Genomic DNA, 15049 nt, shown 5'->3' with positions numbered 1-15049 from the left:
GGTATAGCAGCCATCCTACTACCACAGATAGTAGATCGGTTGAAGCTGCAATTGCTGCTTCTTATAAGGTAGACGTTTTTGAGGTTTTCCAGGAGATGTTAGGGAGGTGAAATAGAGGGATGGCAACACCCTGGGCAGAAGCAAAGGGGCTTTCAGAGATCTAGAGGTCAACCAAAAACTTTTGTGGTTATGGTTTGGCCATCTGTTCCTAGAAATGTTCTCAGAAGGTATTATCTTTCTAATAGCTGAACGTAATCTGTGCCGCAATAAAGAGTTTTTAAGCAATGTAAAACAGATTTGCTAGGTTTTTTTGTAGTCTTAGGCATGACAATCAGCACATGGTCCCTTAGCTTTCTTCATCCTCACATCATTAGGAAGAGAAAGGGAGAATGTGGAGGTAATTCTTGATTACTTACTGGTCATCTTTATTTCTCCTAGTCAGTGGCTTCCTCATCACAGTCCTACATCCCTCCTTTCCTTACTGTTCCACTGAATGTATGAGATTTAGGAATAAAGCCCATTTCTCTGCATGTAACAGGATATCTGGAAATGAGAATGTAGCATTGGGGCACTAGAAATAGTAAAAGGACTTCAAACTCTTTTAGTCAGTCTTATATAGGGCCACTGCATGGAGTAATCCAGTCTACCAGTATGAGTGGGGAGACATATACACTTCAAACAAAGCATGCACAACCCCATCTCATACGTTCCTCTATATCAGAGGAAAAAATAAACGCTGACAGAAGGTGATTTGTTAAGGCTTACCTCTGTAAACTCTGTGCATTCTCTTTCAAAGTATGGCAGGCATTTTGAAGTTCAGGGTGGTCTCAATGTTTTTAAAAGAGAAGTGTGAGTTAAATACTGCAAAAGTAGGTTGTGTAGGAGAATAATTGCCTAAAAAAATCAATTTTGGCAACAAAACTCTTCTTCACAAATCTGTCTACTGAAATTGTGTTTAGCAAAAATAAATACTATTGGAGGAATTCCCACTTGCCACAGATTTTTGTAATATAATTGATATACTTTGCTAATGTTATTGCTAGCAAAATGTGAGCAGCCTTGAAAAGCAAGAGCACTGCATGAACACCGGTAGTGCACCCTTCCATAAGGCCCATGACACACCTACAGCTTGATCCACATGTAGTGGAATTCACCAGCGGGAGTGTTGGGAGAGTGCTAGTATTGTGCATGATTACATGGTGTGTTGAGTTGTTTTACACATACAAAGAACTTGTAAGGAAATGTCATTACCTTTTACTGCTACTGATCTTTCTGCAGCAATGACAAGTCATTATGCCACTGTGAGTCCTGCTGCAGTGGCACCATATATCCCCCTGGGGTTCCATTTTCTATGCGCCAGATCAAGGATTCAGTCGTGTCCTCAGTCTGCGCTATCTTTGAGGACTGCAGTTTCCACATACAGGTTCCTGGTAAACTCCGTATGAGGGAACCTTATTTTATAGAATCCGCACAATTAGAAAAGCACACATCCAGTAATTTAAAGGGATATTCAGATATTTTAATTATTTCTTTATATTTGTAATATCAGTTTTGAACATTGGTTCTTTTCCAATCCGAGACTGCCAAACCTTTTTGATATTACCTTATATCCTGCTATTTACTATTCAAGGGAGTTTCACTGTGCAATCCAACTGCATCATACTTGTTTCATTCTATTCCTCACTCACTGGACTCTGTTGATCTTCCTACATTCTCAAATTCCTCTAATCTGCTAAACTCCTGTTGTTTGCTCAGCCTGAAGGATTTTTCTGGCCACCAATTGTTTTTCCTTTCTTGCTGTGTATTTTCTGGAGATTTGTTGGATGGCTTGTTTCCATTCTGGGGTCTGGTACTGCTTTTGAAGATAAGCAGTCATTTCTCCAAACAAAGAAGCTGGTCCGAGCGTTACCTAGAATACTAGCCTTTGACAAAAACTGACATCACAGACCACCCCCAGATCAGTGTGCCCTAACAATCTTACAACCATATTTACTTCAACACTATACCATGTTTTCCCCCACTCTAACAACTAAAGTGTACATTTATAAACTGAAGATTTTCTGCTGCAAACACTGATACCTAAAGGCTGAAAAAGGAGTTGCTCTCATGTCCAATGAACATATCAAATGCAAGATCATCCAAACCTAATCTTTGGATGTGGGGCTTGGCAGCACTCATGATCGTCCCCACTTTATAAAGCTTTTCCAATTCCCGCTAAAGCCCTCTCCCCTTTTTTCAAAAAAACGCATTAGGAGACTGGACTGCTAGCCATTTGAATGAGATCCTGGTCAGCCCTGTGTGGTATGATTGTGAGTGTTGCTGTGTCCCTCTGGTATTAGTTTGAATTGAGTTTAGAACACCCTGTCCATGCCCATGCATGCTCGGATCAAGCCTTGAATGCAGTGGACCTTAGCGCAGAGTGGCCAACTGCTTGAGGGACCTGAAAGAGGCGATCTCATACGTATGGTACACTGTTGAAGCCCTGGTGGACATTGGTCACCGAGATTCCGGTACAACTGTAATGGGCAAAGACGATTCAAACCACATGCAGAGAAAGAACCCCCTGACTGAGAGTAGCACTGTGGTGGCCCATACCGTCACAAACTAGTGGGACCCAAGAAGGACTAACTCACAACCCAACCATGTTTATTAGAATTAAAGTGTTGAACTACACAAGGAGTGGCATGCAGTATAGATACCTGCACATCATAGGATGAGGGTGATGTAGATCCATGCTGAGACAACATGGACAATAAGAAAACCTGAGTCTCTGCTTTATCGCTGAGGTGGGTTGCATGAGAGTGACGGAAAAGCGGATGTCTCTAATCTATTTACTGCTGATTCACTTCTGGGTCCCATGGACACAAAGTATATAAAACTGCCACAACAGATATGTGAACCCTAGCTGTTTGGTGGACCTTGTATGAGTGGGGTACTGTCAGAGTGCTTATGTGCTTGATATTCCACAGGAGTCCTAATGTTCCTTTTAACTTCTCTGCAATCCTGTACCTTTTATCACATCAAATAGACTTCTTTGGGTGCAGGTCAGGAATATCAAAGGCTGAATATTATAGGGTCAGAATATCATGATCAGAATATCAAAGTACAAACTATTGAAAGGTACATTTGTATATATTTTCCATACCTAATTCACACATATACATATCTTGGTGATACATACATCTTCACGGTATGTAGATGTGGAGTTAAGAAGTTTAAATCTATACCTTTCTCTGTGAACTTATCTCTTTAATATTTTGTCTCTTGATAGTCTGGTCAGAGTATTGTGACAGTTTGGAATTCTTCCTTCAATATTCCCTATTACAATCCCATTTGAACACTGATCTGCAATTTTAGAACTTAGGACTGGCTACCCTTCCTTATGTCCCCCAGGAGTAAGGTGTCCTTGTCAATTCCTGTCTGCCCACATTGGTGTTCATTGTGAGGAAAACACCCGAGAGGGACACACTCCTGTTTCAGGGATTTCTATGGCCATGTTTGACTCTCTGCCCCAAATTATCACCTCATATCTCATCAGAAACAACAACAACTTTTTTCCCAGAGGCACTCTCTAACAAACAAAGGAGGGGATCACAATTCAAGAACAGCTGAACATGACTGACATTACAACCAAAGCAATTCTATTGAACTTCACTGCAATCAAATTATCAGTGGCAGTCACATTGGAAAGCATAGAACATAAATAAAATAGATGTTAGCAGATTTCTCAACATTCTGGTCCATACTGTATTCTACTGAATGTCAAATTGTGGTCTCTGAGCATAATCTGCAACAAAACACCAGAATGCTGAACTGACGTTAAGAACTGTGGTTACTCCAAAGGAAAACACATTACTAAGAAGACACTAGTCATCCTGCCAACACATTAATCTCAGGAGTGCCAAAAGGCATCAACTGTGAATCCACGTGTCATTCCCTGGACCCCATCTATGGTAATCTACTAAACTTCACCTTCCCTACTGCCTACTGCCTCTGGAATTTCAGAGAGTTCAGAGAGTATATTAAAAACATAGACCTGGGATGGTATTCTTGATAGAAATCACCCTATTTTTACAGGCTTTAGAACTCTGTGCAGCACTGATAAACAGAATTAAAATGTCTGTAATTCCTGTCTAAAATGTGCTGTACACTGAAATTCCCTATTTGGCTTTTTTAACTTCCCAGTAAGTCCACTGTGTGTGGTGCCTAAAGTGTTATGTTATGTTATGTTATGTTATAGGTATTTATTGTGCGCACAGCTGCTCCAGCAAAGGAGCGTCCTGGCGCCCTAACAAGGTAGAACATAGCACAACTCGAAGCCAAAACAGAATAGGGACAGCTAAAAGGAGAGACTAAAACAAAAATGTTTTAATGGTTTTCCGAAAAAGCATAAGATCCTCCAGCAGACGAATTTCCACCGGGAAGGAGTTCCAGATAGTTGCAGCTTTGACACAGAAGGAGCGTCCACCGGCACGACAGAGCCTGAATCGAGGGACCACGGCGAGAGCCTGGCCCAAGGAACGCAGAGCGCGTGTCGGAACATAAAAGGACAGAAAATTGGACAAAATCTGGGGACCTATGCCCTTCAAAATTTTAAAAGTCAAACAAAGGACCTTAAAATGGATTCTCTTCCTCACTGGTAGCCAATGCAAGGAGCGAAGGACATTGGAAACAGGACAGAATCTAGGCAGGCCGACTATCGCTCTGGCTGCGGCATTTTGTACTCGCTGTAGGCGGGTAATTTCTGCCTGATTGGCCCCCACCAGGAGGGAGCTGGCGTAATCCAGGTGAGAAATAACTGTAGCCTGAATCACCAGCTGCCTAGTTGGGGCATCAAAAAATTTAAGAACGGATCTTAAACCCCAAAGAACGCCAAAACAGCAGGCTGCCATTTTCTTGGTATGGCCGACGAAGGTGAGGCCAGCATCCAGCCAGACTCCCAGGTTTCTTAGTTCCGAGACCGGAGTCGGAGTTGGTCCCAGTTCTGAAGGCCACCACCTGTCACCCCAGAGCTCTACTCTCTTATCGACAATCATAATCTCTGTCTTGGTGGCATTAAGCTGGAGACAGTTTGCCGTCAGCCAGTTGGCCACCGCCTTCAGTCCATTCTGAAACCTGGGGGCGTCTTGTTCCGCATCCCCGCTGAGAGTAACCGCCAGCTGATTGTCATCGGCATATGAGACCAAAGTCAGGCCCCACTGCCTAGCGACCTCAGCCAGCGGTCTCACGTACAGATTGAATAACGTGGGGCTCAGCGAGGATCCCTGTGGAACCCCCATGGCCAGAGGCTGGAATTTGGACTTGAAGTGAGGGATAGCCACACAGAAGGAACGATTGTCGAGGAAGGAGCGGAACCACTGTAGAGCCTGTCCCCCAACACCAATCTCCTCTAGCCGGTGCAACAGAATGCTGTGGGAAACAGTGTCAAAGGCGGCGCTGAGGTCTAATAAAACCAGCGCCGCCGTTTGACCAGCATCCAGCACCGCTCGTAGGTGCTCTACCATAGCAAGAAGGGCCGTTTCCGTGCTGTGCCCAGCACAAAAGCCATTCTGCATGGGGTCTGAGGCATTGGTCCGGGCAAGATGTTCTGACAAGGCCAGGTTGACATGAGCCTCCGCAATCTTCGCCGGCCAGGGTAGCAATGAAATGGGGCGATAGCTTTCAGGTTTCGAGGGGTCCTACGAAGGCTTCTTAATGATTGGAGAAACCACCGCCTGCTTCCATTTAGTTGGAACCACACCTGAGTCCAGTGAGAGATTAACTAGGGAACACACTGCAGAGCGCCCCAGAAAGGACTGTTCTCTGAAAAGAGCGGGTCTTACAGGATCCGACGGAGAGCTAGATTTAATCTGTGAAGCAAATTTATTAAACCCCTCCAAGAGTAGTGGGGGAAAAGAGTGCAGGGTAGAGTGGTCTTGAACCCCATCTAGGACTCCCAAGACAGTCCCCGTACTGGGGAAGGCCCGGTAGATAGCCTGGACCTTCTCCAAGAAAAAAGAAGCCAAGGATTCACAGTGGGAAATGGACCCCACTGCCACAAAGGAAGTCCTTTTCGCTAAACGATCTTTAACGGCCTTGAATATGGTCTTGGACGGGTTTGAGCTGTTGCGGAATTCCGAGGCATGGAATGCCGCACGAGCTCTACAAATAGCACAATGGTAAGTTTTGACGGAAGCAACATATGCGGCTTTCAAATCAGCCCCATAAGACTTCCGCCACGCTCTTTCCGCCCGTCTACACATACCCTTCAAGGCGCGTAGCGCACTATCATACCAGGGACTCGACTCTCTAGCGCTTACTTTACTAGAAACAATGGGAATCAGAGAGTCCAATGCCTTGGAGATCCAAAGTGTAAGTTCAAAAAGAACAGATGATGGGTGGAATGCTGAACAAATCAAACATTCACCCCCAGTCAAAGATCTGGGTTAAATCCATTGTTTCTTTGCACTACACGCCATTCCAGTCTAGACCCAGCCACATGCAGATAAGTCTTGACCCAGCTTCCCATGTCAACAGCCTTGCCCGCACTGCCAGACCCGGCCCTCCTGAAGCAGAAACAAGAATCCCAGGACCGGTTTCTGGGCATCACCCCTCATCAGCCAGACTCACTTGAATCTGGTGGTGTAGCGAGTATGAGACCCATATCTGGGCATGACCTTCATACTTAGGGTGACAAATGCAAAAAGAACAAATGAAGGACGGAATGCTGAACAAATCAAACATTCACCCCAGTCACAGATATAGGTTAAATCAATTGGTTTTCCTGCCAAGCCATTCCAGTTTAGACCAAGCCATTTGCAATTCAGTCATACCCCTTCTCCCCAATGGACCAGCCCGGCTTGAACTGCCTGTTCAGATTGAAAAATGTAGTGTGGGGGGGGGGGGTCGAGGTTTAGTCTTCCTCATTTCTATAGAAGCTAAACTATAAACTCAACGAGACACAAAAAAAGATGCAACCACACTGGAGCACTTCTGGACCTAGTTAGAGGTATGAGCAAGGCCACTGGAATTATGCGACTGTTCGGCCTTGCCACTTTTTGCATAGTTATAAATTTCCCGCATTTTTGACATAATCCATCATCTGCTGCATAATCTGCAGATTTGTACAAAAAACCCTTGTTTCTAGCTCAAACGGCTCAAACGTTACCAAAAATGCAGCAACACATGTTACAGAGTGGTGGAAGGCCCTTTGCAAAGCTGGGTGTTAAATTTGCACTAATGGTGTGCAAACATCTCTTGCTTCTTTCTGCATCTCTCTTTTTTCTTTCTGCATTTCTCTTGCTTCTTTCTGCACCTGTCTTCCTCTTTCAGCACTTCTCTTCCCTCTTTCTGCACTTCTCTTGCTTCTTTCTGCATCTTTCTTCCTCGTTCTGCACTTTTCTTCCCTCTTTTAGCACATCTCTTTCAGCACCTCTCTTGCTTCTTTCTTCTGTACCTCTCTTGCCTCTTTGTGCCCTTTTCTTGCCTCTTTCTCCACTTTTCTTCCTCTTTCTGCACCTCTCTTGCTTCTTTCTGCACCTCTCTTGCTTCTTTACACCTCTCTTGCTTCTTTCTGTACCTCACTCTCTTCTTCCTGCATATCTCTTGCTTCTTTCTACACTCCTCTTGCCTCTTTCTTTACCTCTCTTGCTTCTTTCTGTACCTTTCTTCCTCTTTCTGCATCTATCTTCCTCTTTCTGTACCTCTCTTGCTTCTTTCTGCACCTCTTTTGCCTCTTTCTGCACATTTCTTCCGCTTTCAGCACCATTCTTCTTCTTTATGTACCTCTGTTGCCTCTTTCTGCATCTCACTTGCCTCTTTCTGCACCATACGCTCTTCTTTCTGCACCTCACTCTTTTCTTTCTACAACAATCTGGCTTCTTTCTGCAATTTTCTTGCTTCTTGCTGCACCTTTTCTCCTCTTTCTGTACCTTTCTTCCTCTTTCTGTACCATTCTTCCTCTTTTGGCACCCCAATTGCCTCTTTCTGCACCTCTCTTGCCTCTTTCTGCAACTCTCTTGTCTCTTTCTGCATCCCAGTCGCCTCTTTCTGTACCTCTCTTGCCTCTTTCCGCACCTCACTTGCTTCTTTCTATACTTCTTTTGCTTTGTTCTGCACCTTTCATCCTCTTTATGTACCTTTCTTCCTCTTTCAGCACCTTTCTTCTTCTTTATGCACCTCTTTTGCTTGTTTCTGAACCTCTCTTGCTTCGTTCTGCACCTCTCTTCTCTTACTTCTTTCTGCACCTTCCTTGCTTCTGTGTGTGCCTCTTTCTTCCTCTTTTTGCACATCTCTTGCCTCTTTTTGTATCTCTCTTACTCTTTCTACACTTCTCTTATCTCTTTACAGGTACATTATAGTTAGGAATTAGCATTTTAAAAACCTTAGAAATTCACTGAATAAACACAGGTTTAAGGGCAGTTATAGTTAGAAATTAGCATTTAAAAAATCTTAGAATTTCACTGAAAAAAACACAGATTTCAGGGATGTTATAGTTAAAAATTAGTATTTAAAAAATCTCAGAAATTCACTGAAAAAAACACAGGTTTCAGAGACGTCATATTCAGGCTGTCATTTCACTCGTACAAAACCATAGAAATTCAGGCGTTATAGTTAGGTGAGCTAACTATAACTCATACCCACAATGCACTGTTGATGATATCACATATTACATCACTCATGACATAGTCAGCAACATCACTGATGACATTACCCAGTGAGTGTGAGTCTTTCTTAAAAAGTTTAAAAATGTTCTATATGTGTACGCCAAGGTGTATTGAAGAATGAATGAGTGTATGAGTGTCTGTATGGATGATTCAGTGATTGTGTGACTGACTGTGTAAGTGAGTGATTATATGTTTTGCAGGGAATGTATGGGTGACTGACTAATCTGTGTGAATGTCTGTATCAGTAAATCACTTGGTGTGTAAGTGGCTGCATGGGTTGTGAGTAGCTACATGAGTGTCTATATGGGTTATTGATTGGTTGTCTGCATACCTGTATGGGTGCCTGAGTGGGTGTGTAGGTGGGTGAGGGTGTGTGTGAGTCTCTGCATAGTAAGGCAAAGACATAAATAAAAGTTATGTCAGAGGAAGTTTCTTTTGAATACACCTTTAACACATCTCGTGTAGCACCTAATTTTCTTTTGTCATTTTCAGTGCACAAGTTTTAACAATGAAACAATGGTTTAGTATATCTTATTTTTCACATGTAACTTTTTGTATTACGCATCTCAAACTGTTCAATATCTGTTAATAATCACATCTATTATGGTGAAACATAAAATATAACATAAAACTATCCTCCTATCTGCATGCTATTAAGATGCAGTGTATCAATTAAACTTTGGTATCAAGTTTTAAAAACGAGGAAAATCTGAGCACATGTTTGTCATTATCAGCGTAAATGTTGTCACAATCTTTTCTTTTGTCATAAATATGTTAAGTGAAATCTCTGCTCTATCAAGGGAGAGCTCATTTAAACAGGGCGGCAGCTAAGGAGCTAAAGGCAGGCTTGCTTGGTTGTAGCTGGGTTTTGCATCCGGAAAAAGGGGCTTCAGATTGATTTTATAGTAAGGCAAAAAATGCTGCAAAAGAAGGTGGAAGGTCTGCAAGATAATAGTTAGGATTGAGTGGCCAGTTACTGGCTGGTGCACAGGATAAACCTGCCATCCCCATCACCACCTTCTCAGAATATTCCAGGACTAGGAAGACTCTACCTGAAGAAGAAGGCCCTGCTGGAAGAAGATTCCGGACTCCTATTAGAAGGAAGTTCTCAAGAGTTCTCCTGCGCCACCTGCAAGATCTCATACACTCTCCAACACTCATTGCTCACCACCCCAAACTGACAGCACCCGACACCCGACCCTCATGCTTCCACACACATCAGCTATTGTCTGCAATAAAACTAGCAGTAGACTGTGGTGAAACATGATCACCAAGGCAAAAGGGTACTGAAGCAAACCAAAAAGTGCACAGTGCTTAATCCAAAACATGTGAGATAACATCTATAAACAGGTTTGTGTGTCCATGATAAATAAAGTTCCAAACCTTCCACTATGAATCACACTCAACGAGAGGGATTTGATGTATCTAGCAATGCCGGTATTCCACTACTTCTACAAGATATAACTTCCCCACTCACTACAAACAGTGAACTGAATTTAAATGTTTCTGCTTCTTTCTGTAACTCAACACAAGAAGTGGAAGTTCTAGTAGATACACCTTTAACAATAGTGGAAACTGTTCAAAGAAAAAACATTAAAAACACTAAATGTTCCCGACTACATGGCCCCCCCCAAAAAAAAGGAGAAAGAGGAGGAGTGGACCACATAGAAGCAAGACTACCCAGATTGATTTTGGTTCCCTAAAAATCCCTCAATTGGATGTACCTTCGCTACCTGTTATAGTTACTCCACCAAGGGGAATCCCTTGAAAGCGGAAATCTCTGCCGCCTACCTGTTTCGTGCTCTTTTGCAGGAGTAAAACCTTGGATTTCAGCAAACCCTGCCAGCCCTCTTCCCGCCTCCCGCTGCCCGGCTCTGGCACCATCTGAGTCCTGCAGGCGAGCGGAGCGCGGTCCGAGGAGGATAGTAAAAACTACAACTCCCATCAGCCTAGCGGCGCACGCCGCGCCATCCACGCGCCAGGAGGCGTACAAATTGCGCGACACCCCCGTCTCGCGGGACGCCGGGCGGGACGCCGGGCGAAGCCCGGGCCAAGGGCGGGCCCGTTTTAGCCCGTTCTAGACAGTGATAGACTGGACTGGGCCAACCCTCTAACTTCCACCCACTAAACCGAACTGTGGCAAGGTAAAACACTTTAATATCTACAGTGTAATTGGACTATCATTGACGCATATTTCTAGGGTCTTGCTGCTAATAATTGTTTGTTCAATATGTCAAAACAAAAAACGCCTGTCACCCCGGCCAATACAATGCACAATTACCTGGTCCAGGTAGTGACAAAAATTAATAACAATCGGAGGACCTCCCTGGGCATGGGAGACTCGCCACCTTGTGCTCAAATTAATCAATCAGGGGTGTCTCAGTCTGTCGCTGATGATCTCATTGTCACCGACCCTATTGAAGACCTAGATGAGCACTCTGCAATTAGTGTTTCAATGGCCTCAATGGACCAACGACTTGACCCCTTTACAGATCTGATTAATTTAGAAGACCAAGACAAATCTGCAACAATTGAGGAGTCAGTTATAGAGAGCAATACCCCCCCAACACCGGTCCCCGCTCCAAGAGCCAAAAAAGGGATCACCAAGGCGCCACCTAGAAGAGGTGGTCTACGCTCTTGCAAAAACAAACTTGTAACCCCACCTAGACGAGCGAAGAAAAAGGCAGAGGACGGGATAAGGGAGGAAGAGTATGGAAACGAAGAAGGGGAGGACACCCTCTTAATCAAGCTTATGGGCACACTAGAGTCCAAACTACTAGGATTAATGAAACCCCTCATATCAAAAGTTGACCAACTAGCTAATAAGGTCAACAAACTAGAGTCCCTGTTAAGGAAAACCAATGAGGGGGTGGGGGAAATACCAAATCTAGTAGCATCCAAATTTGAACAAATGGAGACTGCGGGAAAATCACTCGGGTGCACATGAACACTGGCCCACAAGCTCCATCAGAGCATGTCCAACAAGTCAGCCCTAGGAACGATAATACCCCTGACTTGGCCCTAGTCCCAGATGCAGCCCAATTAGTGGGCAACAGCATCCCTGAGATTCTAAACCCAGAAACTGCCCCAGTTGAACTAATTGTTGAAGCCTCGCCTCTTATCTTAGTACTAGCAAACACACCCATGCTGAAAACTGGACAGATCGAGTCACCAGATTCCTTAAGAAACAAGGCTCTCCAGTGGCTTAGTAGTAATATGCATATATCACCCTGGGGCAAGGAAAAACTATCTGACGATCTGCTTACAGCAAGAAGGGTTAGGTGGATAGGTACTAAGGTGAAGAAATTTCAAGGGGATTGTGTGGTCTTGAACTTCAGGGGCCCTGAGGTCCTGCCTGATGTCCTACGGAACATTCTCCCCCCACAACGTAGGACAGCTGAAATAGTTCCACTGACACTGGACTTCTTCTATAGCAGAAGAGGTCTAGTAGCCAAACCGAGCATATTAAGAACAAAATGGACAGTTGTGGGAAATAGAAGGGCTAGGCCCAATCCAGTATGTGAGTGGGGGCTAAACTTGGATAACCAATATTCTGTGCTAACTGATTTGAATGAGTGTGATTGACTCGCATGTGTCTCCCCTGCCACCCTAGATACGCAGTTGGTCCAAGAATATGTTAACAATTCCCTGATAGATGAAACTACACTTGCCCCAGATGTACTTCGTACTTCCCTCTCAGAGGAAGAAAATAGAGTTCAGGTGGAACAGGAAAGAACATTGGAGGAAATTGAGATGCCACCAACACTGAGTAAAAATTTAATACTAGGAGTAGATCCTGCAGAAACATTAAATATTCCTGATAATGTTCAGATATATCCCCAAAAGGCTAAATCGCAATTATTAATTATCTCATGGAACATAGCCGGAATTACTAATAAACTAAATATTCCAGACTGGGTGGATTTTATTACCCAATATGATATTATCATGTTCCAAGAAACCTGGTTGCTTACACCAATTTTCAGGCAAGGGTATTTGAACTTTTTTGTCCCGGCAATAAGAAATCGAGTGGGACGTCCCTCGGGGGGCCTGTTAATTTGGGTACGGCAAACTTTGAATTGTTCGGTTAAGCAAAGGTCTATACCATCTAACGACATATTGGCACCTGATATTACCTGGCAAAATGGCCAACAGTTAGCCCTGTTCAATCTCTATTCGAGGGGAGTTGCCAGGGGTAAACCATCTGAGACTCTAATGTGCCTCGAGACCAATATTGAACAGCTACCAGACCCTACCTATATAATAATAGGCGGGGATTTTAATACTACCTTTGAACCCTTGGGTGAGGAGGATAAAATCCTGGCCGAAGACGAGGACACCAAGTGGGGAATTCCCCAACTAGATATCCCTGTAATTAGGAAATGGAGCACGGTAGCAATACAACTGAAAAGTTTTTGTCTCTCAAGAGGACTTAGAGCAGTAAATGGTCGAGCAGTGTCAGATTCTATGGGGAAAAATACCTTTGATAATGGGCGATCGGCCAGCAGGATAGACTATATACTCCTGGATGTAAGGGCCTGGGATAAATTGGTAGATATGGAAGTGAAGGATAAGATTGAAAGTGACCACAATCCATTGTGCCTGACACTACATACCTACCATGACAAACCCGAGCATCCTAGAGAGGATTATATGGTTACGCAGGACCTAGTAAGTTCAAACAACTCCCGATATTTGAAGTGGAGTATGCTCCTAGATGATATTGCTAAAATAGAGTCTCTAAAGAAAGTTGTGGTGGATGAAGTTGCCAAGATTAAGTCTCATTATGGACAGACTGATTTTATTGACTATATGATGGCTGCCCATGAGATACTTTTTTCTGTAATCCAAAGCTTCTTTCGTAAAAATACCTCCACAAATAAAACGAAGAAAACACAAGAAACTAGAGGGTGGTATGATAAGAGCTGTAGGTCAGCACGAGATAATCTTAGCAGGGAACTAAGAACAGGGAGGCCAGAAGCAGTAAGGCTGGCGAGAAATCTGTATAGACAGGTCCAAAAATTAGCTAAGAAGCGTTGGGATGAGGACTGTTGGCAAGAACTCAAGGAGGTATGTGCCTCCAAGGACTCTAAGCGCTTCTGGGCTTCAGTAAAATGGGCAAAGGGTGGTATTGCACCCCAGCCTGCTAATAATGTCGCGAAGAACAGTTGGATAGAATACTTTCAACCACAGTATGCCTGTAACCCAATGTTTAATAATGTCAGTCTTCCTCCATTAGTTTACTACAAAACACCAATTTTTGTGGAGAGGGATGTGAGTATTGTGCTGGATTGTGTAGCAGGGGGGAAAGCCCCAGGCATGGATGGAATTCCGGCTGACATCTTTCTATCTGACCGGAAGTCCTGGTGCAGCTACTTTACAATGTTGGCCAATGCAGTGGCTATGGGAGGGAAAGTGCCTGCCTCATGGAAGGGTGCTGAAATAATTCCCATATATAAAAAAGGTGACCGATCCTTGGCTAAAAACTACAGACCCATTAGTCTGATAGATACAGCTCAAAAGCTAATGGGCCGACTCGTGCAAAATAAACTGCAGCAATGGATCAACGAAAATAACATCTTGTCATCTTACCAAGCTGGGTTCAGGCCCCTAACTAGTAGCGTCGACCAAGTTCTCCATTTTTTAACAATTTATTGGAGAAATGTCACCTTGAAGAAGGGGACATTGTATGCAGTTTTTGTAGATTTAAAAGCCGCTTTCGACCTGGTACCCAGGGAAAAACTCTGGCAGACCTTGGCGGATGCAGGCTTAAACCAGGAATTGCTCACACTCCTTGTTCGCCTACACGAAAATAATTTTGCTAGGATACGATGGGGCAAACAAGGAGAAGTAACTGATCCCTTCCCGGTCGAACGCGGGGTGAGGCAAGGGTGTGTCCTAGCGCCAACCCTCTTCTCTATTTATATAAATGGTATTGTTAAACATCTAGAGAAGATTGCCAGTGACGCCCCTGTAATAGCCGGCACTCGTGTGCCAGTCCTCATGTTTGCGGACGATACATTATTACTTTCCCGCACCCCTAGTGGGTTACAAAAAGTAGTTGATGCCTTTGGTGTATATTGTGATGAAAGGGGCCTAGAACTAAACACCACTAAAACGAAATTTATGTGCCTCAATCAGCAGTCCTCTTTCAAGGGTGTAATAAAATACAAAGGAACACCACTAGAAAGAGTGGACTCTTTTTCATACCTAGGTATCACTCTGCAAGAAAACATGAGCTGGAAACACCACATAACCACAACCCTACTAAAATTTAGACAGCTGGCAGGTGCCATCTCTTTAAAACACCGAACCTCACTAACAAAGCCTGTAAACTGTGTGATGGAAATTTATTCTATGAAAGTCCTGGGGGCTTGTTTATATGGTTCTGAATTATGGGGTTT

At 43.8% G+C, this 15049-nt stretch overlaps 1 protein-coding gene across 1 annotated transcript in view; it reads left to right on the top strand.

Annotated features, from left to right (window-relative positions):
* The window catches only part of UMOD (uromodulin), a 260131-nt gene extending 250980 nt beyond the window's left edge, over positions 1-9151 (top strand). The window contains exon 17 of the mRNA XM_086939738.1: positions 9138-9151. Coding sequence (XP_086795864.1) covers positions 9138-9151 — 14 coding nt within the window. The remainder of the gene's footprint in view (positions 1-9137) is intronic.
* The last annotated feature ends 5898 nt before the right edge of the window (positions 9152-15049 follow it).

Source organism: Lissotriton vulgaris, chromosome 10 (genome assembly GCF_964263255.1).
Source record: "Lissotriton vulgaris chromosome 10, aLisVul1.2, whole genome shotgun sequence".
Taxonomy (NCBI): domain Eukaryota; kingdom Metazoa; phylum Chordata; class Amphibia; order Caudata; family Salamandridae; genus Lissotriton; species Lissotriton vulgaris.
The sequence above is the reverse complement of the archived record's forward strand: the minus strand, read 5'-3'. Positions and strand labels throughout refer to the sequence as shown.